The following is a 26,178-nucleotide window of genomic DNA, read 5'->3' on the forward strand; positions in this document are numbered from 1 at the left end:
AAGCTAGTCATTTTACTTTATAAAGTTTTAAAAACGGATATTTTTCTTACATCTCCATCTTCCTCATCATCACTCCACATAAAGTCAACATCTGAGATATTTCCATCAGCTATATGTTCAAGCACTTCAAGAACTATATATTCTGCATATGAAAAAGTTAAAAAAATTTATCGGTACTGTGATATTGATTTTTTTATATAAGAAATTTTAATCAGCATTACTGGACTTCAATTACTGGAATGTGATTTCAGTAACAGGCTTTTGAACCCACTGTCCATTCTAATGGACAGACACATTTGAAAAAATCCTGATTTAAAATTTGAAATTCTACAATCGATTTTTAACTTTAATTAATAAGTTCAATCTTTCTATTTTACATACAAACTATGAAATACTGACAAACATATAAAAAAAAATTTAATAAAACCATAGAAAATGTTGCTTGCTTCTGTGTTTGGAGTGAAGTGCTGACATGCTTCTCTTCAAAGTAGTGTTTTTTTTTTTTTAATTACTACATGCAGAGCTTTACTGCCATTTGATTGGATGACAAGCGTCCAATCTAATGGACTGCAGGCTTTAAACTAGGTGAAATGCTCCAGAAGTAAAAAAAAAGGGGGGTTGACATGTGATGTCCATTGTAATGGACGCAGGGTCTGAATAGGTTAAAGCTTCACCAAACGTGAAGCCATTCAAGCCGACCCTATGAAGCCGACTCTCATGCACTCGCTGGTGACAGTTGATCGGTAGCAAAAAGATGAGTAAATTATGAGAACATTTCTGGGTGTACTGTATTTTCTTTTAATACATAATACAGAATAGAAAAAGACTCCTTCTTAAGATTAGGCTAATCAGTGGAACGATAGAAAAAGAAGAGGAGGACCAAGAGGGACAAAAAAGGACAAAACATGCTACTTTCTGTCAGGACTTTAGTATTTGAAATGAAAAGTTGATTTTTTAAAAATAATAAAGAATAAGAAGTGTAATATGTTGTAAATCTGTTTTGAAATAAGTTGTTTTTCAAATAAAGGTTTTCCAAGTGATGTCAAATTGTGTGTATACATGTGTTTTTACTGTACTTACCCTGTAACTACATGAAACAAGAGGGTAAGAAGCACCACTTTAATTTACAGCCCGCAATGTCACACTTACCCCGTAACTACATGAAACAAGAGGGTAAGAAGCACCACTTTAATTTACAGCCCGCAATGTCACACTTACCCTGTAACTACATGGAACAAGAGTATATTTTCCTAGCATTTAAAAAAATAAAAAGTTGCAATAGTTTTACTTGCCTTGAAACTTAATCAGTGCACCTTTGCAATAATAACAAATTAGCCTACTTTATAAATGCACTGATATGTACCCCGCAATTTAAAAAAAAGCCTGTATGTATTTTTATACACTATTATTACAAAAAGGTGCAGTGTATGTAGCCTACTCGCTAAATTGCTCCCAAAAGTAAGATTCTAAAATACTTAAATAATCTAAATAATTTGCCTGAATAATATGTTATTTTCCTGGTTGTTACCCCTTTATTCACAAAACTTTACATATAATTCCCCTATACTTACACGTACATACTTTATAGGTACACTGTAATTACCGAAAGTTACACTATAATTTCGTTTTAATTACGCAGTATTTTCCTGGTTTTTACACCTTTATTCCCAAGACTTAACATATTGTTCCCTTATACTTACACGTAAGTACTTTATAGGTACACTTTAATTACCGAAAGTTATACTGTACTTTCATTTTAATTACGCAGTACTTTCCGGGCTGTAATCTAAAGCGTTACCGAAATAGTTGAGAGGACCAATAGGTTAGGCCTAACATTTCAGCTGTTATCCTACCACTTTGAGGCGAGGTTTGGACAGGTACATCTCCATGTCCATGGGATCAGGTGAAGAGTCCATTCTCTCTTCCTCCTGCTTCTGTAGACTATCTGCCACAGCCTGGATGGCCTTCGTCCACTCCTCCCTGCAGAAAACAAGAAAATCACACAGGGTAACTTTTCTTTTACTGCTTTCTTTTGTGCAATGAGAGATTCAAAAATGTACTTTAGGGAACTTGAGGAGTGCTATCATGAATTTAAGCAAAACAAAATAGGCTACAGTAAATGAACTATACTGCAGACTGTTTGCTTATGAATATGACAAACCAACCTTTCTTCTGGAGTCTCAACATGAAAAGTGCGTTCAATAACAGTAGTCCACTGCAGGCACCGGATAATAAAAGTGTTTGTCTTTGGTCGCTCAGTCTTCATCAGCTGACATTCTGAGAGAGAGAGAAAAAGAGTATGTGCATTTTGGGGCTCTTAAGTGGGGTTAGGGAAGGATGCGAAAGGGACCAGATCCAAACAAAGAGGGAGAGGGAGAGGGAGAGGGAGAGGGAGAGGGAGAGGGAGAGGGAGAGGGAGAGGGAAAGATTCTTGTTCACCTGTAAATTCTCCCCGGTAAACTGTTAAAACAAAATGGATACCTACGTGCCACAGAGAAGTTATTGAGTGGAGTTTCCAGCTGGTCAATATCTTGCGGTCGCTCTTTGTACCCAATAAAAGTTCCGTCACTCTTGAGTAAAAAGTATCTTGGTCTCCATGTCTTTATATATTCTCCTAAAAATAGAGACAGTAAATTTAGATCAGTTGAACATCTTTAACAAAAAGCTTCCAAATATAATACATAAACAATAATATGATATTATGAAGCCATGTATAAAATGGAGGCATAAATGGTAATGAAAAGTCTCTGTGATATACAGTATATGATACAAATACATTACTGTTCAAAAACCTCTTATGCTCACCAGGGCTGCATTTATTTGATCGAAAATGCAGGAAAAACAGCAATATTGTGAAATATGATTACAATTAAAAAATGTATATGTAATGTACTTTTTAGCATCATTTGCAATACAAATCTTTTGCAACATTTTAAATGTCTTTACGGTTCATTTTGATCAATTAAACACATCCTTGTTTAATAATTGTTCAATGCTTACTGACCCCAAAATTTCGAACGATAAATATCTGTGCATTTTACATGAAATACTTTAGGAAGTTTACATGTTCAGTGGTGTCACATTTTATACTCCATCTAAATTCTCTACATTTCTTATTTAGTTGTAAATACAGTGCAGCGCTTCTGGGTTCTACACCAGAACGCCGGCTCATTATTGGCCAACGCTGGTCACATGAGCACCACGAAGCATGCATGTACTGATGACGCAGGAGCTAGCCAAAAATGAGCAGGCGTTCTGACGTAGAACCCAGAAGCGCTGTACTGTGTTTACAACGTAGGAGTATGACGTGAAGAGATTGCTGAATAAAGTCATTATTTCTGTTTATTCTTTTGCACACAAAAAGTATTCTTGTCACTTTATAACTTTAAGGTTGAACCACTGTAGTCAAATGGACTATTTAAACAATATATTTACTACCTTTCTGAGCCTTGAAAGTTGCAATGACGTTGCTGCCTAAGGCTGGTTCAGAAACCTCTCGGATTTCATAAAAAGTATCTTAATCTGTGTTCCGAAGATGAACGAAGGTCTTACGGGGTTGGAATAACATGAGGGTGAGTAATTAATACAAACTAAAAGTCCATGAAAACGAAAATAAGAACAAACACATCTGAATACGTGTAACAGAACGCTCCCTCCTGGAAGGCGTGACCTCGCAGCATGGAGAGAAGGAGGAGGCTTAGGAGGAGGACAAGGAGATGGCGAAGGGATGGTGACAGGAGATGGCGAAGGGATGGTGACAGGAGATGGTGACAGGAGATGGGGAAGGGATAGTGACATGAGATGGCGAAGGGATGGTAGATGGTGAAGGGATGGGGTGACAGTAGACAGTAGTCTGGATCGGGGGTAGACGCTCTCCAGACACCGGATGATGGCCTCCCTCCAGTCTAGTCCCTGAGTGTCTGGGAGGTCTACTGGCTGGTGGAAGTTGGCCCTGATCCAAAACAACTATTTCAGGATTTTGTCATCCATGGGCACACTGACAGCGTGAAGACTGAACTGTTCAGTGTAAATAAAAAATCAAGTCCCTTCAGGGCAATCACAGCGAATTTTGCTCCATTACTTTGGTTGGTCGTTATGTCTTAAAGATTATGAAGATGAAGATAATAATAATAATAATTCATTACATTTATATAGCGCTTTTCTCGGCACTCAAAGCGCTTTACATGGAAGGGGGGAATCTCCTCAACCACCACCAATGTGCAGCATCCACTTGGATGATGCGACGGCAGCCATATTGCGCCAGAACGCCCACCACACACCAGCTTATTGGTGGAGAGGAGACAGTGATGAAGCCAATCAGTATATGAGGATGATTAGGAGGCCATGATGGACAGAGGCCAAGGGGCAAATTTGGCCAGGATGCCGGGGTTACACCCCTACTCTTTCGAAAGACATCCTGGGATTTTTAATGACCACAGAGAGTCAGGACCTCGGTTTAACGTCTCATCCGAAGGACGGTGCTCTTTTGGCAGTATAGTGTCCCCATCACTACACTGGGGTGTTAGGACCCACACAGACCACAGGGTGAGCACCCCCTGCTGGCCTCACTAACACCTCTTCCAGTAGCAACCTGGTTTTCTCAGGAGGTCTCCCATCCAGGTACTAACCAGGCTCAGCCCTGCTTAGCTTCAGTGGGCAACCAGTCTTGGGCTACAGGGTGACATGGCTGCTGGCACAGATGAGAGTCTACAGGTAATAAAGTAAACTCAGAAGTGTAACAGTGTGTGCGTAAAACACAAATAGCAACCGACAACTGAGAGTGAACAGGTAGAAACTTAAATACATAGAGGATTTGAACTAAATGACAAGCAGCTGTGAGAACAATCAGTGTCCATAGAAACATAGTGATTGGAAACAAAGACAAAGAAACACCTGTGACTAATGAATACAGCTAAAAGTCCATGAAAATGAAATAAGAACAAAAACAACTGAATTCGTGTAACACTGAAATGTTCTCCATCCATGAATATCTCTGGATCAATGTGAAGAGATCATAGCTGGCAAAAATGCATGCAAACAGTTTTTGTCTTTGAAAATCGAATTGTCAGTTAATTATCACTTTTGTAATTGTAATAAACAATAATTTATATTATAATTATAATTATTTAATTTATACAGTGAAGACTATGCAGTGTTATTTTACATTTATTGAATTTATGTACCTGAACAGTGAACATTGTTCGACTAACCTGAAACCAAAAAGTACTGTTTATTTAATTTGTATCTTTGTGATATTGTATTTATCTATGCTTGTAATTTGTTTATTATTTTCTATGCAGATTCACTCCCCCAAAAAAATCACCCCAATCATTCTAGGATGATTCATTCTTTCCAAATAGAGCTATTCAAGTCATCTGGTGAATTATTTTTCATACTGCAATAAATAATAAATAAATATTGCAATGTCAGTTTTTTCCAATATTGTACAGCCCTAAAATTATTTACTTCTTCTACAAAATGTGAAATGAACTGAGATTTGAAGGGTCTAGAAAGCTAAAATATCTTAAACGGGCATGGCACCTGTAAAATTGTGTCTGGGCCAATAACTCTTATTCTGTTACCAATTTTAGAGGGTATTAAAGTTATTACACAATACATGTCAGCTTAATAAAAAAAAGGATGATATGATAAATATTATATGTACAGTATTAGATGTTTGCAATTAGCAAATAAGTCAAGTGGTACTATTTATATTCTTATGCAGACACTCAGGCAGCCATTATCTATGACCGACATACCAATTCTTGTAAACTACACAAATTACAGTACAACTGTCACTGGCTGTTCTCCTTTTAACCACATAGATTGCAAGTCCACACCTACGACTAGCCCATTTCTTCTTGTTGGGGAAGTACCCAGCACTACTTTCAGGTAAAGTGAAGGGGCATCGCTGAACCCTTATAAAAGAGAAAGATGCGATTTTTCTTTATTTGATCAGCTTATCTAGAGCCACCAAAACAAACAGGAAACTGCTGTTTAGTTCTGTATAACTCACTCAAGATAAGGTTCACACAAACTCAACTAGAGAAAAAAAACCCTAAGATCAAATAAGAGCAAGACAGTCTCTGTCAAAGGCTAGAGTTCACATTATTAATCAGTTGAGAGTAGTCGCCACCTACACAAACCTGCACAAGATTACTCATAAAACAAAAACAACAGTGAGAAGCCATGACTGATTGTCATGGTTGTATTATAATTTCTTATGTCTTTTTTTATTTTAATGTCACCACCCTGGTGGGACTTCTGGTAACTAAGTGTGGGATTCTTGAAAACAGGAAACGACACGAAATATAGCATGGCCACACAAGCAGTTTAAAAATGAGCTACTGCTATTGCTGACTCATTTCTGCACTGATAGACACACACAAACACATGCACAGTAAGATCATATCACATGATCGTCCAGGGAGTGTGTCAGTTTTTTAACTGTGTGTGACAGAAAATAACCTTTTTATTTAGAGGAAATACTTGCCCCGTGTAATTCATTTATGTTACCAGGTAATTATTTTTAAATTATATATATATATATATATATATTTTTTTTTTTTTGTTCTGAGAGACACTGGACCTAAATGATTTTCAGCATCACAACACAATAAATGCTTTGCTGGAATACATTGTAAATAATTCAGTCTTTATGTAAGATTGCACAACTCTGGCAATATACCCTCTTCATATACATTTTACAACATTCATCTCTGAAACAGATATTTGAGATCACTATAGTATCTGCACTAAACCCATAACAAAAATGCACTGTAATCGCTGGCTGTTCAGTTCTCAGCAAAGTTCTCAGTTTCAAATTTGATTGGTTAATAAAAAAAAAAAAAGTATTTAAAAAAAAAGTATAAAATATATATATATATATATATATATATATATATATAAAATATATATAATATAAAATATATATAGAAATATAAAATATATATAAATATAAAATATATATATATATATATATATATATACACACATACACACACACTGTGTGTGTGTGTGTGTGTATATGTATATATATATATATATATATATATATATATAAAATAGGCTGTAAGTTGATCTATCCAAACGTTAAAAGAAACAGGCTATGGACATAACACAGCAATTTCGCAGGAGTGATGAGATACTTAGTAGATTGTCCTCACTCAATGGCTGGCTGTCTAAGTGGTGTCCGCAAAATAATATAGAATTCATAGACAATTGGAAAAGTTTTTGGGTCAGACCAGGGGTCTCATTTATAAAACTGTGCGTAAGATCCTTACTAAAAGTGTACGTGCACCCGAAAGGCAAAAATGGCGTACGGCAAAAAATATTCAGACTTATAAAACCATTCGTACGTAAGAACCTGCGTAGAATTCACTTTATAAATCCCAGTCAGCAGAAGATTGTGCGCACATGCGTCTCCACCCCGAAATAACCATATATGGAGCTTACAACGCCTAGTTTTACTATGCAGATCCTCATCTGCATATCATTTGCATATGATTATTCATCCACGTGATAACGTTTAACGGTACAAGACACATTACATTAATAAAAATCATCTAGTTGCCTATCCTTGCCTTGTTTTTGAATACATAAATCAAATAGTGTAAAATACATTTCAGAGAAAGTTTTTCTCAATATTTTCCACTGGCCGAATTGTATTTTTAATTGATTTATATTTTTAATGGTAACAGATAGGCCTTGGGCATTATTTGCACGGAACTATTTTCTCAGACAATCTGGTATGATCATGATAAGCAATTATCTCTGTGGTTAAAACATTAAAACACAGCACGCCACAGGAAAAGTGTTTAAAAAAAAACATCGCATCCACAACAAATATTTTAATGGCATATTTAATCTAAATGTTTATATCAGAAGTAAAACATAGTTTAAATCATTATTTTATTTATTTAAATATGTTATAACAATATAAATGTTATTTGCGTCAGTTTCACTAAACGGCCCAACGTGCTCGCTGGCGCGGACATTTAAGAAGGGATGGATATTTGCTTCAAGTGAGTGAAATTATATTTGTATTATCTTTCTGTATATGTTTAAATTTCTTTAGATTTTCTGTCTAAAAGTGACCAAAAAGACATTTAACTCCAGCTCACCATTGGTGTCGCCAAACTGCTCCATCTCCAAAACGTTCGTACGCATGGGTCAGAGTTTGCGTGCAGGTGCGCAAATTTTCCCGTCAAGTTTGTTTTTATAAATCACAACTTGTGTGTCAGAAGTGGTGTACGCCTCTTTCAGGGTCTGTTTTGTGCGTACGCAACGGTTATAAATGAGGCCCCTGACCTGTTGAAAAGAGATGGTATTCATCCCTCCTGGGATGGTGCTGCTCTTCTCTCTAGTAATATGGCACATAGTCTTAGAGCTCAAACATGAATTGGGTCTCAGGTCAGGAAGCAGACAGATTGGCTAAACCGACTGTCTGCCAGCCGTCTCACGTCACCAAGGTCAGATAAATTCCATCACATAAAGACTCTTTCACCTAGATATCATCATATAGAGACTGTGTCTGTTCCCCAAATTAGGACATACAAAAAACTTCCAAACCCATCTACCCAATGATAAAGCTTGGGTTGCTGAATATTTGATCCCTTACTTCAAAAGCACTTATTGTTAATGATATGATTACAGACTATAACCTAGATGTGCTGTGTTTGACAGAAACCTGGCTAAAACCAAACAATTTCATGACTTTAAATGAGTCCACCCCCCAAGATTATGGTTATAAACATGAACCTCGTTTAAAGTAATATTTTCAAAATTACTAAGAAGTCTAGTTTCAAATATAATTCTTTTGAAGTATTGGTGCTTAATGTTACAATATAAATGATAAACCGTGTTTGAGATTTGTACTGGCTACTGTATACAGGCCACCCTAAAGACTTTATCAAAGAATTTGTGGACTTTCTATCAGAGTAAGTACTGGCTGCAGATAAAGTCCTAATTGTTGGTGATTTTAATATACATATAGATTACGAAAAAGATGCATTGGGATTGGTATTTAAAGACATTCTTAACTCTATTGGAGTTAGACAACACGTGTCAGGACCTACTCATTGTCATAATCATTCTCTAGATCTAACATTATCACACAGAATCAATGTTGATGCTGTTGAAATTCTGCAGCAGAGCTATGACATCTCAGATCATTATCTAGTCTTGTGTAAACTTCATTTAGCCAAGGCTGCAAAGCCGACTCCATGTTACAAATATGTTAGACCTATCACTTCTGCCACTAAAGAATGCTTTATTAATAATCTTCCGGATCAGTTTCATCATCTCAGCATCCAAGGTATCTTAGAAGAACTCGATATTGTGAAGTATTTATTAGATATTTATTTGAAACAGTGGCTAAAATAACGAAAAATAAAGCTTCAACCCCAGACGTTTCCAAGCAGCACAGCAGTAAAGACTTTATGAACTTCTTCACTTATAAGATTGATAATATCAGGGAGAAAATTATAACTATGCAATGCAACCATCTACTACAGTATCGCAACAGGCAATGCATTGTAGTCTCCCTGAGGAAAAAATCTATTCATTCATTACTAAAGGAGAGGAAGAATTTTCTAAACTCGTTAAATCATCTTAATCGACAACATGTATGTTAGACCCTATACCTACTAAGCTACTGAAAGAGATGCTTCCAGAGGTCATAGATCCACTTCTTAATATCATTAATTCATCTTTGTCATTAGGATACGTACCAAAAACTTTTAAGCTGGCTATGATTAAACCGCTTGATAAAAAAACACAACTTGATCCTACAGAATTAGTCAATTACAGGCCGATCTCAAATCTACCTTTTCTGTCAAAGATACTATCTTCACAACTATGTTCCTTAATAGAAAGAAATTATATCTGCGAGGATTTTCAATCAGGATTTAGACCGTATCATAGTACTGAGACAGCTCTCATTAGTCACAAATGATTTGCTCTTATCATCCGATCGTGGTTGTATCTCTCTATTAGTGTTACTCGATCTTAGTGCTGCATTTGACACTATCGACCACAACATTCTTTTAAATAGCCAAAAAAATTATGTTGGCATTAGTGGAATTGCATTAGCATGGTTTAAATCATACTTATCTGACCGTTATGTTTGTAGCAGTAAATGAAGAGATGTCTTATCGATCACAAGTTCAGTATGGTATACCACAAGGCTCAGCACTAGGACCGTTGCTGTTCACTCTGTACATGCTACCCATGGGAGATATCATTAGGAAGCATGGCATTAGTTTTCACTGTTATGCTGATGATACGCAGCTCTATATTTCTTCACACCCTGACGAAACTTATCAATTCACAAAAGTAACGAAATGCATAGCTGATATAAAGAACTGGATGACTAGCAACTTCCTAATACTTAATTCTGAAGAAAAAAACGGAGATTCTAATTATTGGACAAAAAACGTCCTCACATAATAATCAAGAATACTGTCTAACACTTGATGGCTGCTCTGTCAAGTCTTCGTCGTCGGTTAGGAACCTGGGTGTGCTCTTTGATACCAATCTTTCATTTGAAAGTCATGTATCTAGCATCTGAAAAACCGCATTTTTTCATCTTAAAAATATAGCTAAATTACATCATATGCTCCCAATGAAAAATGCAGAACAGTTAGTTCATGCGTTCATGACATCAAGGCTAGATTATTGTAATGCTATTATGGTTGGTTGCACTGCACACCTAATAAACAATCTACAGCTGGTCCAAAATGCAGCAGCTAGAGTTCTTATCAGAACCAGGAAGTATGACCATATTAGCCCGGTTCTGTCAACACTGGCTCCCTATTAAACATCGTATACATTTTTAAATAATGCTTATCACTTAAAAAAGCACTTGAGCGAGCTCTTAATACATTATAGTCCTTCACGTCTACTGCAATCTAAAAATTCCGGCCAGCTGACAATACCTAGAATATCAAAATAGACTACTGGCGGTAGATCCTTTTCCTATATAGCACCAAAACTTTGGAACAATCTTCCCAACATTGTCCGGGTGTCAGGGTGTGGTGCAGGCGGCAGAAGAAGGCAAAAGGGCTCCAATACAAACTTTTACTTTTACCAACGGGTACAGACAGGCAGGATACTCACACACTAGTACAACCGATAACAAACAAAGACTGACCGAACTGAAGGAACTTAAATACAACACAGATGAACACTGATTAACAGAACACAGGTGATGTAGATGATGATGAACTAGACACAGGTGATACAACGGAACTAATAATGACTGAAGACGACACGTGACATGATGACAGGCAGACAAGTCCAATGAAAACAAACTTAACAGAACACAACTGTGACACTGGGGGCCCGTTCTTTGTACGTCGCTAACTCAGTTAGCTGGATTTGATTGTTGACGATTTGGCATGATCTTGGATTGTTTGGTTCTTCGAAGCTCATCCTGGACTTGCTGTCATAGCAACAGGTCCGTAAGCTTAAACCTGCTCGGGAGCAGGCTTATTTCATGTAAACAGGATTAGATTGCGGCTTTTTAAGCGGAGCTGATACGGGAAGTCCAGCGCAGCGCGATAGTGCACTTTCTGAGATGTATATTTTTTTCTCGTGACTCGTGAGATTGTCGTTTACATTATTAAATTGTTGGAAACGCACATTTATTTTCGACTTGTCGGAGTTGGGCTTTAACTACAGTACAAACTGTTTGCATTGCCCTAAGATTATTTGCGAGTGGCTCTTTCCTTTACACTATTGGAGATAAGGAGAACTTGATGGAAAGTGCTGTCTGTCGTGTCATTCGGAGTTTACCTGGCACTTTTAGGTTTAAAAAATAGTTTTAGGTTTTTTTGTGGCATTTCCAAGCCACTTAAGACCCAATGTTGTAAAGCAGTTTTTTGCAGTTTTTTATGAAGATCATGCAATCATGACCATGCCGATTACAGTATGTCACTCAGGCTTCACTAACGTGATTGGTACCATAGACTATAGGCTACCATAGACTGCCATCAAGGCCTCAATGAAGGGGATTATGTGAACAGAAAGGGGGTTTCACAATATTCCAGATTAATATTATATCAAATAAAAAAAGGCAGTTGACTAAAATCTTCCATATCACAAATGTGAAAGTAAAATGGCCAGGATCTGTGCATGACTTAAGAATTTTCAGAGATTCACATTTATGCACATTATTTGAAAGTGGTAAGGAAAGTTCCACAATTAAATATCAAGCTCACTGTATTAAATACACTTATGCTGATCCTAACAGAACTGCATTTTTTCATAGGTGATTATGACATGTGTTGCAGACAGGTGTTTTATGACCCCATTCCCTGACCCAAACCAGTTACAATGCAGCTCTAGCCAGGACAAGGTCACACAATGAAATGAACTTTGGCTAACTAAAGGGAAGATTTCAGTGTCGGAAAAGTCTGAGGGTTGCACACCTGACAGGGCCTGTGACATTGTTGCATGTGCCATTTTACACAACATTGCCACCAAAAAAAAACACTTTTCATTAAATGTTTAATAAAAGACAAATATGCTTAGTTCCTTGAGTTTTATTTCAATTGTTCTTTGTAAAGAAAAGCCATGCAGTGTTCAAATGCTTGCAACAAGAGATATTAGACACATACCTCATGCAACAAATAAAAAGGAAAAGTTGGCTATACACTGCCCACCTGTAGGCCTGTCTCCTCTGTCTGTGCAGACTCTTCTGTAGGCCTTTCTGTAGATGTGGAATCCTGCAACTTATATTGCAGCCATAAAGCATACAAGTATAAATTAAGTAAAGTTATTTATGCACTTGCAGGTAGGCTAGTTCCTCCATATGACAGTTATCTGAGAGGGTTTATTCACTGTCCAGTGCAATGGAAACAAATGGACATTACAAAGTCTTATACTTTCTTTCCTTTGGAAAGTTAGGAAATGTCCACTTACTGCACATATTTCAGCCACCACTTTCTTGGGAACAGATACAAGTGTTGGTGTATTATGTAAAAGTGCACAAAAGAGGAAAACACAATGTCATTACAATGAACTACACTCGGGAAAAATGTGATCAATAACTCATGGCAAAATATTTTTACATTAACATAAGTTTATCAGTTTTCACTTTCACAAGTCAAAGCAATTCATCATTACTCAAGATTTAACAGTTGAAATGACTATACGTCCTTAATTTAATGCAGCAAAAATTATTTTACAGTGTAGGCTACTAAGATCTTTTCTTTTTTTTCTCAACCTTTTTCTTGGTTGCTTTTATAAACAGACAACCATTTATTTAACAGTGCCTTTTATAAAAGAGACTATAATATAACTAAAAATTACCATTATGTAGAATATTTTTGTACTTCACTTTTATTTGTTCCCATGTTCTAGTGTGGTGACTCTGACATTACAATGAACAAAGTAATTATGCAATTATTAAAATACAAATATATAGGCTAATAAGTGATAAAAACATCTAACATGGCCACTTCTAACGGATTTAAATTGTCTGCTACTTTTTGCCAGCCCTCTCTCCTGGCTTTTGTAGGCTTTGAGGTGTTCCCTGGCGTTTTGATTAAACATTAAAATTCCAAATTAACTTCGACTATAAGTTCTTGCTCTGCTGAGGAGAAAAACTGTGCGTGCTCTTTGGCCACGCTGAGTAGCCAATAGCAGCATTGCTGATCAATGTTTCTACTATCGATACATATCCCCTTTTAACCCAGCGCATGAACGCGCAATTATCTCAGATAACTCAATCCAGCTATACTAATCATATCCGGCAAGTGTGTTCGAAGAACCGGGTTAGCCAGATCATGATTTGCACGATGATATCATCTTGGATGTGTCATTTGATCTCGGATGTAATAAGCAACGTACGAAGAACGAGCCCCGGGAAGCAGACACAATCGGTCAGTTCAAATCTAGACTAAAAACACATCTCTTTGGCCTAGCATACACATAACACATTATAGACTTCTATAATTCAATGTTAGGCTGCATAGATTAGGTCAGCTGGAACCGGGAACACTCCCCATAAATCCTGATGTACTTGTTACATCATAAGGATGGCGTCTACGCTAAAATTAGTCTCTCTGTTTATCCGAGGTTTACCGCAGTCCGCCGGATCCAGGCCACATCCAGATCAGATGAAGGACCTGCGCCTGGACACGATGACAAAGCAGTCCTGAAGTGTCAACCAGTCCCTCCTTGTTTACTGAAGTCAGCCGGATCCCGGCCGTATCCAGATCAAATGGTGGATCAGCACCTGGACCCATCCATGACGCATCCCTGAAGTGCCAGCCTCATCAGCCCTGTGAAGGCCTCATTGACACAACAGCCATCGGTACTGATCCTCAACAAACTCGTCTCCATACCGGCGTGATGACTCCGACCTCCAACCAGATGGAACTGGATAAATATTCTGAATGTTCTGATCCAATCTAACTTCTGACCTGTAATGCTGCCTGGATCATAATCATACACTGTTTTGCTCGTTGGCCAGAGGAGAACTGGCCCCCGACTGAGCCTGGGTTCTCCCAAGGTTCTTTTTCTCCATTCTGTCATCTGATGGAGTTTTGGTTCCTTGCCACTGTTGCCTTGGCTTTTGGCTTGCTTAGTTGGGGACATTTAATATTCAACAATATTTTTGATCTGCCTTACTTAAGGTGTACGATGATGCAATTTTCTTCTAGAAACAAACTTTGTTGTATTATTTTCATGTTATCACCGTGAATCTGCTTTGATACAATCTGCATTGGAAAGAGCGCTATATAAAAAAGGTGATAACACACAGTGGAATATTTAGACCCTATTTAGTAAGCAAAACCCTGCGATTCAAAATCAAAAATCAAATCCAATATAAAGATATTAGATGTGATTTCAAAAGTCAAGAAGTTCCCCTCTGAGAAAGATCAATCTTCACTAGCAACATCTGATCTAAGCATCTACTGTATATGTATACATAATAAATAAGTTTGTGTGAAAATTGTTCTGTTCCAGATTAAGCATGGCCACAGTTTGCACTCAACGACTTCCTTCTGCTTAAGGACATCAAGTAAGTTTATAGACGGACAAGCAGAAAGTCACGTTAGTTAGTTAGTTAGTTAGTTAGTAACTAAGTTAGTTAGTTAGTTAGAAGTTAGTTAGTAAAGGGGATTATTAATAACTCTTTAGGAAAAGCATATTTGAAAACAAACAAATCACATATGTCAAAAAAAATAAAAAAAAATAAATGAGAGAAAAAAATCTGTGAAACATCAACAGATTATATTCAATACAGCGTCCTGCACATAGGAGAAAAAAGAACTCCCCAAATCCCTTGTGGGCAAAACAACCATGCCGCCACACTAAGCAGCATAAATCCAGGCAAAGGCAGAGCTGCTTTCATCTGGGCCTAGAGTGCCATTACGGGTGGTGTCTGTCTGCATAGCTGAACTGGGATGACCTTGCCTACAGAAGCACACAGCCCTACACTGTCCGGCAGTCCATGCCTCATGGGCCCTGGCAAACTGAGGCTAGCAAACACTCGGGGTGCCTCAGGGCTTGATATTCAGCCCTTTTTTTCTGTTTTCTGCTTGCCACACCCTCAGGCTTTTTTTCGTGCACACTGTTATGTCTGCCTCTTTGGCCCAATGACTCTGATGCTCTGTGGTTTGCAAGGACAGACATGCGCTCAAAATTTCCATGCTTTGAAAAGTGCAAAACAATAATATCCTCTCACTGACACGTACCGTTGGAAAATTTACTCGAGAAAAATGTGATATGATGATGTTGGCTAATGTTGAAAATACTGAATAAATGAGAAAAGTATGAAAATATAAACAAATATAAAATGAAGCAGAATGGCACCTTTTGTAATGGCTATAGGCACATGCAGCATTTAACATTTTCATTGACAGTGCGTTTATCTTGCACACAGGAGCAAAGTGTCCATTCAATTGATTCCTATGGGAGTCGAGCTTCATACTTGCACAGTGATTTGTAGGACTGACAGCGGATTGTAGAAAGCGTTGAGAGTAGTCGAGAGCATCCAAAAGTTGAGAAATCCTGTGCAAAGCTGTAAAGTTCAAGTAGTGACGTCTGTCTTGAGTGTTTAAAAATATGCAGATTGTGCAGGAGTTTCTGCTGGATTTAGTGCATAAATCCTATTGTTTACATACTGGATGCTTTGCAGTTGTTACATATATTACATATATGTTAAATACTGCAATTTAGGGCGCTTTCATTGTAGGTGAGTAGGTGGCTGGGTTTATGAAATGTGCCACTATTGTTACTTTGGACATTCCAAAACAAAGCTTGCATGTTTCCAACTGAAATAATGTGCATAAAAGATCATTATATTAGCCATGTGCTGAATAAAACATAAATTTAATATGCCCGCTATAGCCTACAGACACCCCAAAGTGGAAGCAGTTTTGAGCGGCACTGAGCTGAGTTTTGACACACACACACGAGTGCTACCAGGCAGTGGTGTGTGGTGGACTTCTAAAATGATGAGACAATGTTTGCTTTTTAGTCATTTGTAAATTCATGTTTCGCTTGATATTTACACAGTTTGAACACCAAAACAATAGCATAATATTTTTGCATGTTGTATTAATGTCTGATCAAGTTGCTGCATTTTGACAAATTCTACATTACCTTAAGTAATCACTACAAAAGTACCAATTACAGAAACAATAACAGAAGTGCATCTTTGTTGAAATTTTAATGAACTGTAAAAATACAGAAAATAATAGCTTGACAGTCAATAACCACCTCTGGATAACTAACATATTATTGATTTGTAATATGTTATTGATATTGACTATTATTGATTTGACTGCACTGACAGTATTGGATGAGAACAACACAAACTTAATTGACACAATTGTCTTCTGTAGAGCTGCTATAGCTGAATTGAATTTGTTTCAAAATTGATGAACTTCGCAACATTGACGCTGTTTTATTGAACTGAATTGAAACAATATTGAACAGACTTGTACTGAATAATGACACTGTAGAGCTACTTCACAGTTGAGTTGAGCTTGTTTCATCATTGATGAACTTTGCAACATTGATATTGAAATACATTAAATGAACATTGTGCTAAATAATGGCACTTTTGTCTTTTGTAGAGCTGCTTTACAACTCAAATTGAATTTGTTTCAAAATTTAAGAACTGTAAAACATTAAAGGTATTGTTCATCAAAAATGAACATTCTGTCATCAATTTCTTTCTTCTGCTGAACAGAAAAGAAGATATTTTGAAGAATATGGGTAACCAAACAGTTGGGCCTCATTGGCCGTGTTTTCACTGGAAAAGCAAACTTACTAGAGCGTGTTTCCACTGTCACTTCCAGGGCTTGATCGGGCTGCATCGGGACTTCCTCTGGGCCAATGGCCGGGGGGGTTTGGCCCGCTGAATACCCTGGTCCAAAGCGGGCCAACTGGGGCTTGAGGGGTGGTCATGAACAGAGGCGGAGTTTACCTGAGTCAGGAGACGGTCAACACCGCTGCTCATTTCCCATGATATTATATCAGGCTACCAACATTTAAGACATTTTAAACCATTTTCAGCTCAAAACTCACTTTCCGACAGCGAGTGTTTGAAATAACTTCCTTGCGATCTGATGGGGATTCTGATAGCTAAAGGCTACTTATGCTAACCATTGCGATAATAAATACACGTTTATGGAAAATACTAGAGACTGCTTGAGGAACGTAGACATAACATATATGATTAATAGGGGTGTGACGAGACGCTTACTCCACGAGACGAGACGAGACACGAGATTGGGTTCACGAGAACGAGACAAGACGAGATTTTTACACAATTTTTAAGAAATCCTCAATGATGAAATATATGAATGGAAAATAGTCTTTTATTCAACTGAAAATCACAAACTGCAAAACAATTTAGGTGCATTTTGAAATCAACTTGTAATGAATGTTATTTTACTTCTATTTTAATTAATTCTATGCAGTAAAGGACATGCAAACACTGCAAAATGTTTTGCTATAAACTCTACCGTCTGGCTTCTCCCCTGTACGATTTCACATGAGAAATCTAACTCCTTTCCACAAATCGAACATAAAAAAATTAAACAGTATAAATAAAATAAATATAAATAACTGAAATAACACTTTAAATGCAAACAGTAAGTGTGTATCCATAATCAAAGGACTGCTCTCTCAAAACTACAAGTTCAAACAGAAACAAATTTTTTCTTCAAGCATGAAAAAGAGATAAATGAACTACACAGAACAGCCTAAGATTATGGTCATGTTCTTTTTCAAGAATATAAGCATGTCGACGATTTCTGGCAGCAGTTGAGACCTTTGGGCAGGGCTGCACGATATGAGGAAAAGCTGCGATGTGCGATAACATTGTTTAATATTGCGATGTCGATATGACTTGTGATATGTGAATGTTAGCTATACTGTTCCCATGTCTTAGTGCTTTAATAGGTTCTTTGCGTGATAGGTCAAATGTTTATTACCTGCCTGGTTCAGATTACACTATTTTAGCGCGATTTTGGCACGATCCGTTTCGTGGAGATTCGGACAACGGGCGTCGGGACACAAGATTCGATCGTTTCATTTCGTATAGTGTGTCATAGTGGGCGATAACCTACGCGTCTGCGATGCTTCAGGACATCACGACAGAAAGACTAGCATGTTTCATTTTAACCGTCCTCCACGACGGGTTGAGTGCGAGCGAGAGTGAGTGTGCGTGAGTGAGTGAGAGTGCGAGCAACAGTGACTGTGCGTGCGCGAGTGAGCGTGTGTGTGTGTGTGTGTGCGCGAGTGAGTGAGTGAGCGAGGGACAGTGAGTGTGTGTGTGATTGGCCCGGCACACAAATGATTTAAAAGTGGAAGGGGCATCTTCAATACTAATTTCACCCTCACGCTCCATCACTAACATCACAATCACAACAACTCACGAGACAAAGTTTCACCTCGACGAGAAATCTCGTGGCGTTTTAATCTCGCGAGATCTCGTAGCACAAGATCTCGTCACACCCCTAATGATTAATGTGTTCTACTTTCATTTGAAATGGTAAATACCAGTTTGATTCAGCATGACTGATCTGCACTCTTGACACAAATGAATAAATTACTATCATTGTAACCTTTTTTATTGTAAAACGTTGATCAAATATTGATACTGGAATCTTAAGTCTTTAAGTAAAGACCAAACGTTTACTTCTGTCATGCTCATTTTGCGATCTAGCTAGTTTTCAGTCAGCTGGTGAAACTGTGGGTTGTGTGACGTTGTTCTATGACATTGTTGTGTGACATCGCTGCGGGGCTACTGGGTCGACAGTGGAAACGCGACTTGATTTTGGGCTCTGTGCTTGAGGTCCGAGGCTACTGGCCCCACCCGGCACGCTGTTAGCCCTGGCTCGCACTGGCCCGACAGTGGAACAGCGGCTACTGACTTCCATAGAATGAGAAAAAAAATACTATGTAAGTCAATGTGGCACATAAACTGTTTGGTTGCTGACATTCTTCAAAATATATTCTTTTGTGTTCAGCAGATGAAAGAAATTCATTGTTTTTTTGTTTTTTTTGGGGTGAACCATCCCTTTAAATCTGTCCTTTTCCTGATTATTACGGTGAATCTGCTTTGAAATAATCTGTAATGAATAAAGTGCTACATAAATAAATGTGACTTGATTGACTAAATGGTAATAATGGAAACAATGGAAATAATTTACAATAATTGTTCTGGTTTCTCACAAGAATCATTTCTGAAACTGGAAGAAAGCTTCACAGAATCTTTACCTCGCTTATGTAGCCATCCTTCCTTCACAATGGCAATATCACTCATTATGGCTGGAGAGAAAATCCTTGTGTCCCTTTGACTCGGATCAGGGGCAGAAGGTGGGAAGTAGTGGGTGTCTTCAGTCTAGACATTCAGCAGGACAGGTGGTCTGTAGGAAACAGAAGACAACATTTTTTTTTTTTTTTTTTTTTTTTTTTTTTAAAGCTATAGGGACATAATAGTTATTGATCTAATTTTATATATATATATATATATATATATATATATATATATATATATATATATATATATATATATAGACTAGCTATTTCTGAATTAGTTAAAGCCACATAAGCTAATATTAATGAAGCTTTATCCCTCGGTTTCAGCTGAAAGTGTGCTTGCACTTTTCATAAATGTGTCTCTTACTGAATATATTTATATTGTGTCTGTTTAAAAAAAGGAAATAAAACCACACTGTAAAGACAAACAAACAAACAAACAAAAAACAGCTGACAGAAATGAATCTCACAGTGTTTACACCAGGCCTTCACCTACTTTACAGCTCTGCACACTTTTGGCATTCTCTTATTATTTATTATTCAATTACACATTGTGTATAATTTACATATGCATCATTTCCATTCAGACATGGGATACTACTGCGTTTAATGGTCATTGCGATCAGGTCCAGATGAAACCAACAGCACACTTGCATGTGGAAGCACAAACTGATCAGTGGACTTTTAGACCTCTGAATGGGTGTCTGTATACCATCTTTTTTATTAAGCCATCAGAGTGTGGATAATTTTTATTTTTCCCTTTGCACACAATAAAAAAAAAAAAAATTCTGATCACAATTCAAAGCGGAATTCTCATGACCCACAGAATCATTCCTGATTCTACTATCAGGAATTCCTGAATCATTCCTGATCCACTACTATTGCTGCTATTTTTAGCCTAAATTCATGTGATATTTAATCTTTTGAATAATGATTTTATGTAATTTTAGTGTTTAAAATGAGTATGGCATATTCAATCAAAATGTGTTTAAAATCATTATGGAATTGTGACATATGTCATTACTACATTCAATCTAGTAAAAGAGCGTGTAAACATGGTCCAGAAAGAGTCAGAGTCAATCGCATACACAACTGTATGCATAGTTGCATACACAACGATCCTACATCAGACTAAGGGTACACAAATTCTTCGACTAAGTTTTGCAAATTAACTCTTTAAAAGACACAATAGTTTGTTACAGTATAGTATTAGAACGAGCCGAGTCAACTGGGGAATAGCTTTGACTGTAGTTTCTGAGGTCTGTCTATTAAAACCTGCTGCCCTTGATGCACCCCACAGCTATGCAGCCTCCGGCTGCTTGGAATGCAGAGAGAAAGAACAGCGTTCTCCTGCCTCAGAGCCGTCTGAAACAACAACCCTATGTGAACTTCCCCTCCCCCTGCCTCAAAGATCAGCTACTCCGAGATACAGGTACTCCTCTGACACAAAACACACACGCATGCACAAAACATACCATCACTAACCCTGGGATGGCAACACATGTGAGAAGCAAAAAAAAGTTAGATGACATGCAATCACATAATCTATGAGAGAACACAAACATACGGTAAAAATACACACTGAAGAACCATTTACTCACAATGATGCCAAGCAAATGCAAAGGTGCACATAGACCTACAACACTCGGGCACAACTACCTTCTCTAATGTCTGTCTGTCTGTCTCACACAACCCCACACGCACCAGGGAAGTCTCATGTGTGTCTGGTGCTGCCACTGCAGCTTGTCTCTGAGAACGGCCCCTCCCAAAGCAGCCACGCTGTGGGAGAAAAAGAGAGGGTAAAAAAAGTGGGCGGGCGACCAAGCCTGTGCTCAATGCAGCACTCCATATGAACTCAATGGCCTCACAAATGGTCACGTGGCACAAATAAAGCGAAAGAGTGAGAGACAGAGGCCACTGAGGCCATACACTTCATTCAACATTTCTGCTCTTACTCGTGGCTCAGTGAGAAAGAGAAAGGGAGGAAAAGGCATCAGTGACCCCGGTTTTTAGGAGCGTTCAATAGCATTCAAAGAAAACATTTATTGCTCTGTGGTTGCTTTTCTTAAGCTCAGGAGACTTGTTTGTTCTGTGATTGTGAAGAATGAAGAATTGTGATTCTTATATATCTCTTATTTTAGTATTAACAGCATTTCAGATGTTTTCTACTAAATTTCCTTCGGACAAATAAAAATAGAGAGACATGAGAAATATTTGAAAGAAAAATACCCAAAACTGAGAATGTGTTAGAATAAACATAAAACATATCTTTATTGTCTTGCTGCAATCTCTTTCTAGACTCCATTAAAGGAACATTTTATTGCTCAGATGTTTTTTTATCAACTGCTGGCGGTAGATCCTAATCCTATTTAGTACCAAAACTTTGGAACAGTCTTCCTAACATTGTCCGGGAAGCAGACACACTCTGTCAGTTCAAAGCTACACTAAAAACACATCTCTTTGACCTAGCATACACATAACACATTATAGACTTTTATAATTCAATGTTAGGCTGCATAGATTAGCTCAGCCGGAACCGGGAACACTTCCCATAAATCCTGATGTACTCGTTACATCATAAGAAGAATGGCGTCTACGCTAATATTAGTCTCTCTGTTTATCCCGGGGTTTACCGCAGTCCGCCGGATCCAGGCTGCATCCAGATCTGATGAAGGACCTGTGCCAGGATGCGACGACAGCGCAGTCCTGAAGTGTCAAATAGGCTCTTCCCTGTGAAGGCCTCCCTCCCCTCCCTTTACCTCTCTACAGATAAAGCGTTGTCGGGATAATTCCGGTTCGCGTGGCTATGTGGAAGCGATAAAAATTCTGTATTATAAATTTTAAGGCCAGACAAGTAGTATGTTGAGGGTTGATTTGTAGGGAAGGACTACACGCCTGCGCACATATATTCAAACACACATACCTACAGACTGAACTCGTTATACGCATGTGCACGCCATCGGCGTTCTCACTGGTTCGCGTTTTTTTGAAGTTTGCGCAGAAAGAACTTAAGAGTTTTCTGTTAAAACGGTGTCGTGTTAGCAAGTTAATAATTAATGATCGTTGCGACGGAAGTGAATCAATCAAACTAACTTTAGCTGGACAATAACTTTATTCTAGAGCTGCTATAAAGCCAAAACAATCTCTGTTACTTTAATTTCCTATTATCAATGTAAAGCTGCTTTGGAACAATCTACATTGTTAAAAGCGCTATATAAATGAAGATGACTTGACTTGACTTGACTTTCTGCCAAGCAAATGCAAAGGTGCACATAGACCTACAACTCTCGGGCAGAACTACCTTCTCTAATGTCTGTCTGTCTGTCTCACACAACCCCATATGTGATTCTCATATATCTCTCATTTTAGTATTAACAGTGTCTCAGATGTTTCTCCGATAATTCCTTAGACACAACTGAGACATGAGAAAGTTCTGAGAAAAAGGAGACATGGAAGATCTCTTTATTGTTTTGCAGAGGTTGCTCTTTTTTATTATTATTTTATGCCATTGGGGTTTTTCACCTTTATTGGACATGAGAGTAGGAGGAGAGATGAGAAGGGAACATGAGCAGGAAAGTACCTTTACCCTGTCGATGTGCTGCTCACAAGGCTATGGCTCTGACAGAGGTTTCTCTAAGCTCCGGATACTAAGGGTGATTCTCTTATATGTCTCATTTAGGTATCAACTTTGTCTTCAGATGTCTTCAATTTTATTTTAGGAGAAACATGTTACATTTATTTATATATATATATACAGGTATATATATATATATATATATATATATATATATATATATATATATATATATACATTCTTAATATTGTAAATACTGAAACGTCTCGGTTACGTACGTAACCCTCGTTCCCTGAAGGAGGGAACGGAGACATCACATCGGTGACCGATGAATAGGAATCTCGCTAGAGAGGCCAATCTACTTCGAGTGTAACTAAAACGAGGCAATAAACATTGGCATTTGATAATTGCATCAGCAGCGCTGCATCGCATCTCACACATATAATGAGCAGCAGGTGCATCGCATCTTCAGGTTTTCGCTGAGGAGCCGAGCTGGTGACCTGGCTGTCACAGCAGATGTGGCGACGGGACATGACGTCTCCGTTCTGAGGGTTACATATGTAGCCGAGACATTCCCTTTCAGTTGGTTAACGACGGTCAACGCTGTCTCCTTGGCTGAGGGTAATTTGGGCAAGGGAATGAAATGTGCCGCCTTCGAGAACCGGTCCACCACGGTCAAAACTACCGTGTTACCCTGGGAGGGTGGGAGGGCGGTGACAAAATCTAGCGAAATGTGGGACCAGGGTCTCGAAGGGACAGGCAGCGGTTGAAGTAACCCATCTGGGGATCGATTGGAAGTCTTACCAGTGGCACAAACTGAGCAAGCCAAAAACAAAACTGTGAACATCACAAGCCATGAGTGGCCACCAGAATCGTTGCTTGACCAAAAACTTGGTACGACTAACTCCTGGATGACAAGCCACGTTGGAACAATGCCCCCACTGAATAACATCGGACCGTAATCCCTCCGGTACAAATAAGCGGTTCGGTGGGCAACTGGCCGGAGGCGTTACCCCTTCTAAGGCCTTCTTGACCTTCGATTCGACCTCCCATACGAGTGTGGAGACAAATAGATTCTCGGGTAAAATGCACTCGGGAGTAGACAGGCGTTCGGAACGGTCAAAAATGCGCGATAAAGAATCGGTTTGATGTTTTTAGAACCCGGGCTGTATGAGAGTGTAAAATCAAAACGTCCGAAAAAAAGTGCCCACCGAGCCTGCCTGGAGTTCAATCTTTTGGCGGTTTTAATGTATTCCAGATTCTTGTGGTCTGCCCAGACGATAAAAGGTACCCCCGACCCTTCTAACCAGTGGCGCCATTCCTCCAACGCTAACTTGACTGCCAACAATTCACTGTTACCAATGTCATAATTGCGTTCGGCAGGGGACAAACGATGAGACAAAAACGTGCACGGATGCATTCTGTCGTCTGTGGGAGAACGCTGGGAAATCACTGCACCCCACCTCTGACGCGTCGACCTCCACCACGAACTGACGTGATGTATCAGGGGCAATGAGGATGGGGGCTGAAACAAAGCGGCCTTTCAGTTTGGTAAACGCAGCCTCGGCTGCATCTGACCACCTGAACGTAGTTCTGGGGGAGGTCAAGGGAATCAGAGGTGAGGCTAGTTGGCTGAAGTTGCGAATAAACCGCCGGTAGAAATTGGCGAACCCCAGAAACCTCTGTAGGGCCTTACGGGAATCTGGACTTGGCCATTCCACCACAGCCTTAATCTTCTCAGGATCCATGCGTATTCCCTCAGTCGACACAATGTACCCTAGGAAAGAAACAGACTGTGCATGAAACAAACATTTCTCCGCCTTGACAAAAAGCCCATTCTCTAGCAACCTCTGAAGCACTCGTTGGACATGCTGCATGTGTTCCTGGAGAGAAGATGAAAAAATCTATATGTCATCCAGGTAGACATATATGAACTGGTCGACCATATCTCGCAGCACGTCATTAACGAGTGCCTGGAAGACTGCTGGGGAGTTGGACAAACCGAAAGGCATGACCAAGTATTCAAAGTGCCCCCTGGGGGTGTTAAAAGCAGTCTTCCACTCATCCCCCTTCCTGATGCGGACCAAATGATAAGCATTACGCAAGTCCAATTTAGTGAAGATAGACGCACCCTGCACCCTCTCAAAGGCTGAAGACATCAACGGCAAAGGATACGTATTCTTTACCGTGATGCTGTTCAGCCCTCGGTAATCAATACAAGGTCGCAGAGAACCATCCTTCTTCCCCACAAAATAGAACCCCGCCCCCGCTGGAGAAGAGGAAGGGCGGATGAACTTCGTTGCTAGAGAATCAGAAATATATTTCTCCATAGCCTCCCTTTCTGGAGCAGAAAGCGAATGTAACTTGCCTTTAGGCGGAGACTTACCTGGCAGTAAATCTATAGCACAGTCATAGGGACGATGCGGAGGAAGAGAAGCAGCCCGAGACTTACTGAACACCTCCTTCAGTTCATGGAACTCCGCGGGCACGTTAGACAAATCCACTGCCTCCTCCTGAAACACAGAAACAGAAACAGACGGACAGGCAGACACTAGACAGGACTCATGACACTTATTGCTCCACGCCACAATAGACCTCTGGAGCCAGTCCACTTTGGGGTTATGCCGGATATGCCAGGGGTGACCAAGAACCACAGGTGCAAGGGGGGAGTCCATGATGTAGAATGAGAGGGTTTCAGTGTGGTTGCCAGATGTAACAAGAGTGACCGGTCCAGTGGTGAATGAAATGGTGGGGAGTTCTTGACCGTTGAGGGCGTGGACGGAAATCCTGTGGGTGAGTGGTTTGATAGGGACTTG

At 38.9% G+C, this 26,178-nt stretch overlaps 1 protein-coding gene across 6 annotated transcripts in view; it reads right to left on the minus strand.

Moving 5' to 3' along the window:
* Positions 1 to 26,178, minus strand: part of LOC309482898 (RAC-alpha serine/threonine-protein kinase) — a 115,411-nt gene that overhangs the window by 62,616 nt on the left and 26,617 nt on the right. For 4 of the 6 annotated variants that reach the window (XR_014200417.1, XM_082148495.1, XM_082148493.1 and 1 more), the window contains 5 exons: positions 21,448 to 21,567; positions 19,747 to 19,895; positions 2,486 to 2,614; positions 2,166 to 2,277; positions 1,854 to 1,980 (listed from right to left, as the gene is read on the minus strand). Coding sequence is in view for 5 of the 6 variants with exons in the window: in XM_082148495.1 (XP_082004621.1) it covers positions 1,854 to 1,980; positions 2,166 to 2,277; positions 2,486 to 2,614; positions 19,747 to 19,792 (414 nt within the window). In the remaining variant the exon portion in view is untranslated. Of the gene's footprint in view, positions 1 to 1,853; positions 1,981 to 2,165; positions 2,278 to 2,485; positions 2,615 to 19,746; positions 19,896 to 21,389; positions 21,568 to 26,178 lie in introns of all 6 variants that reach the window. The other 2 variants (XM_082148494.1, XM_082148496.1) reach the window with 2 other exon arrangements.

This window comes from Leuciscus leuciscus, assembly GCF_965113295.1.
Source record: "Leuciscus leuciscus genome assembly, chromosome: 19".
In the NCBI taxonomy this organism is placed as follows: domain Eukaryota; kingdom Metazoa; phylum Chordata; class Actinopteri; order Cypriniformes; family Leuciscidae; genus Leuciscus; species Leuciscus leuciscus.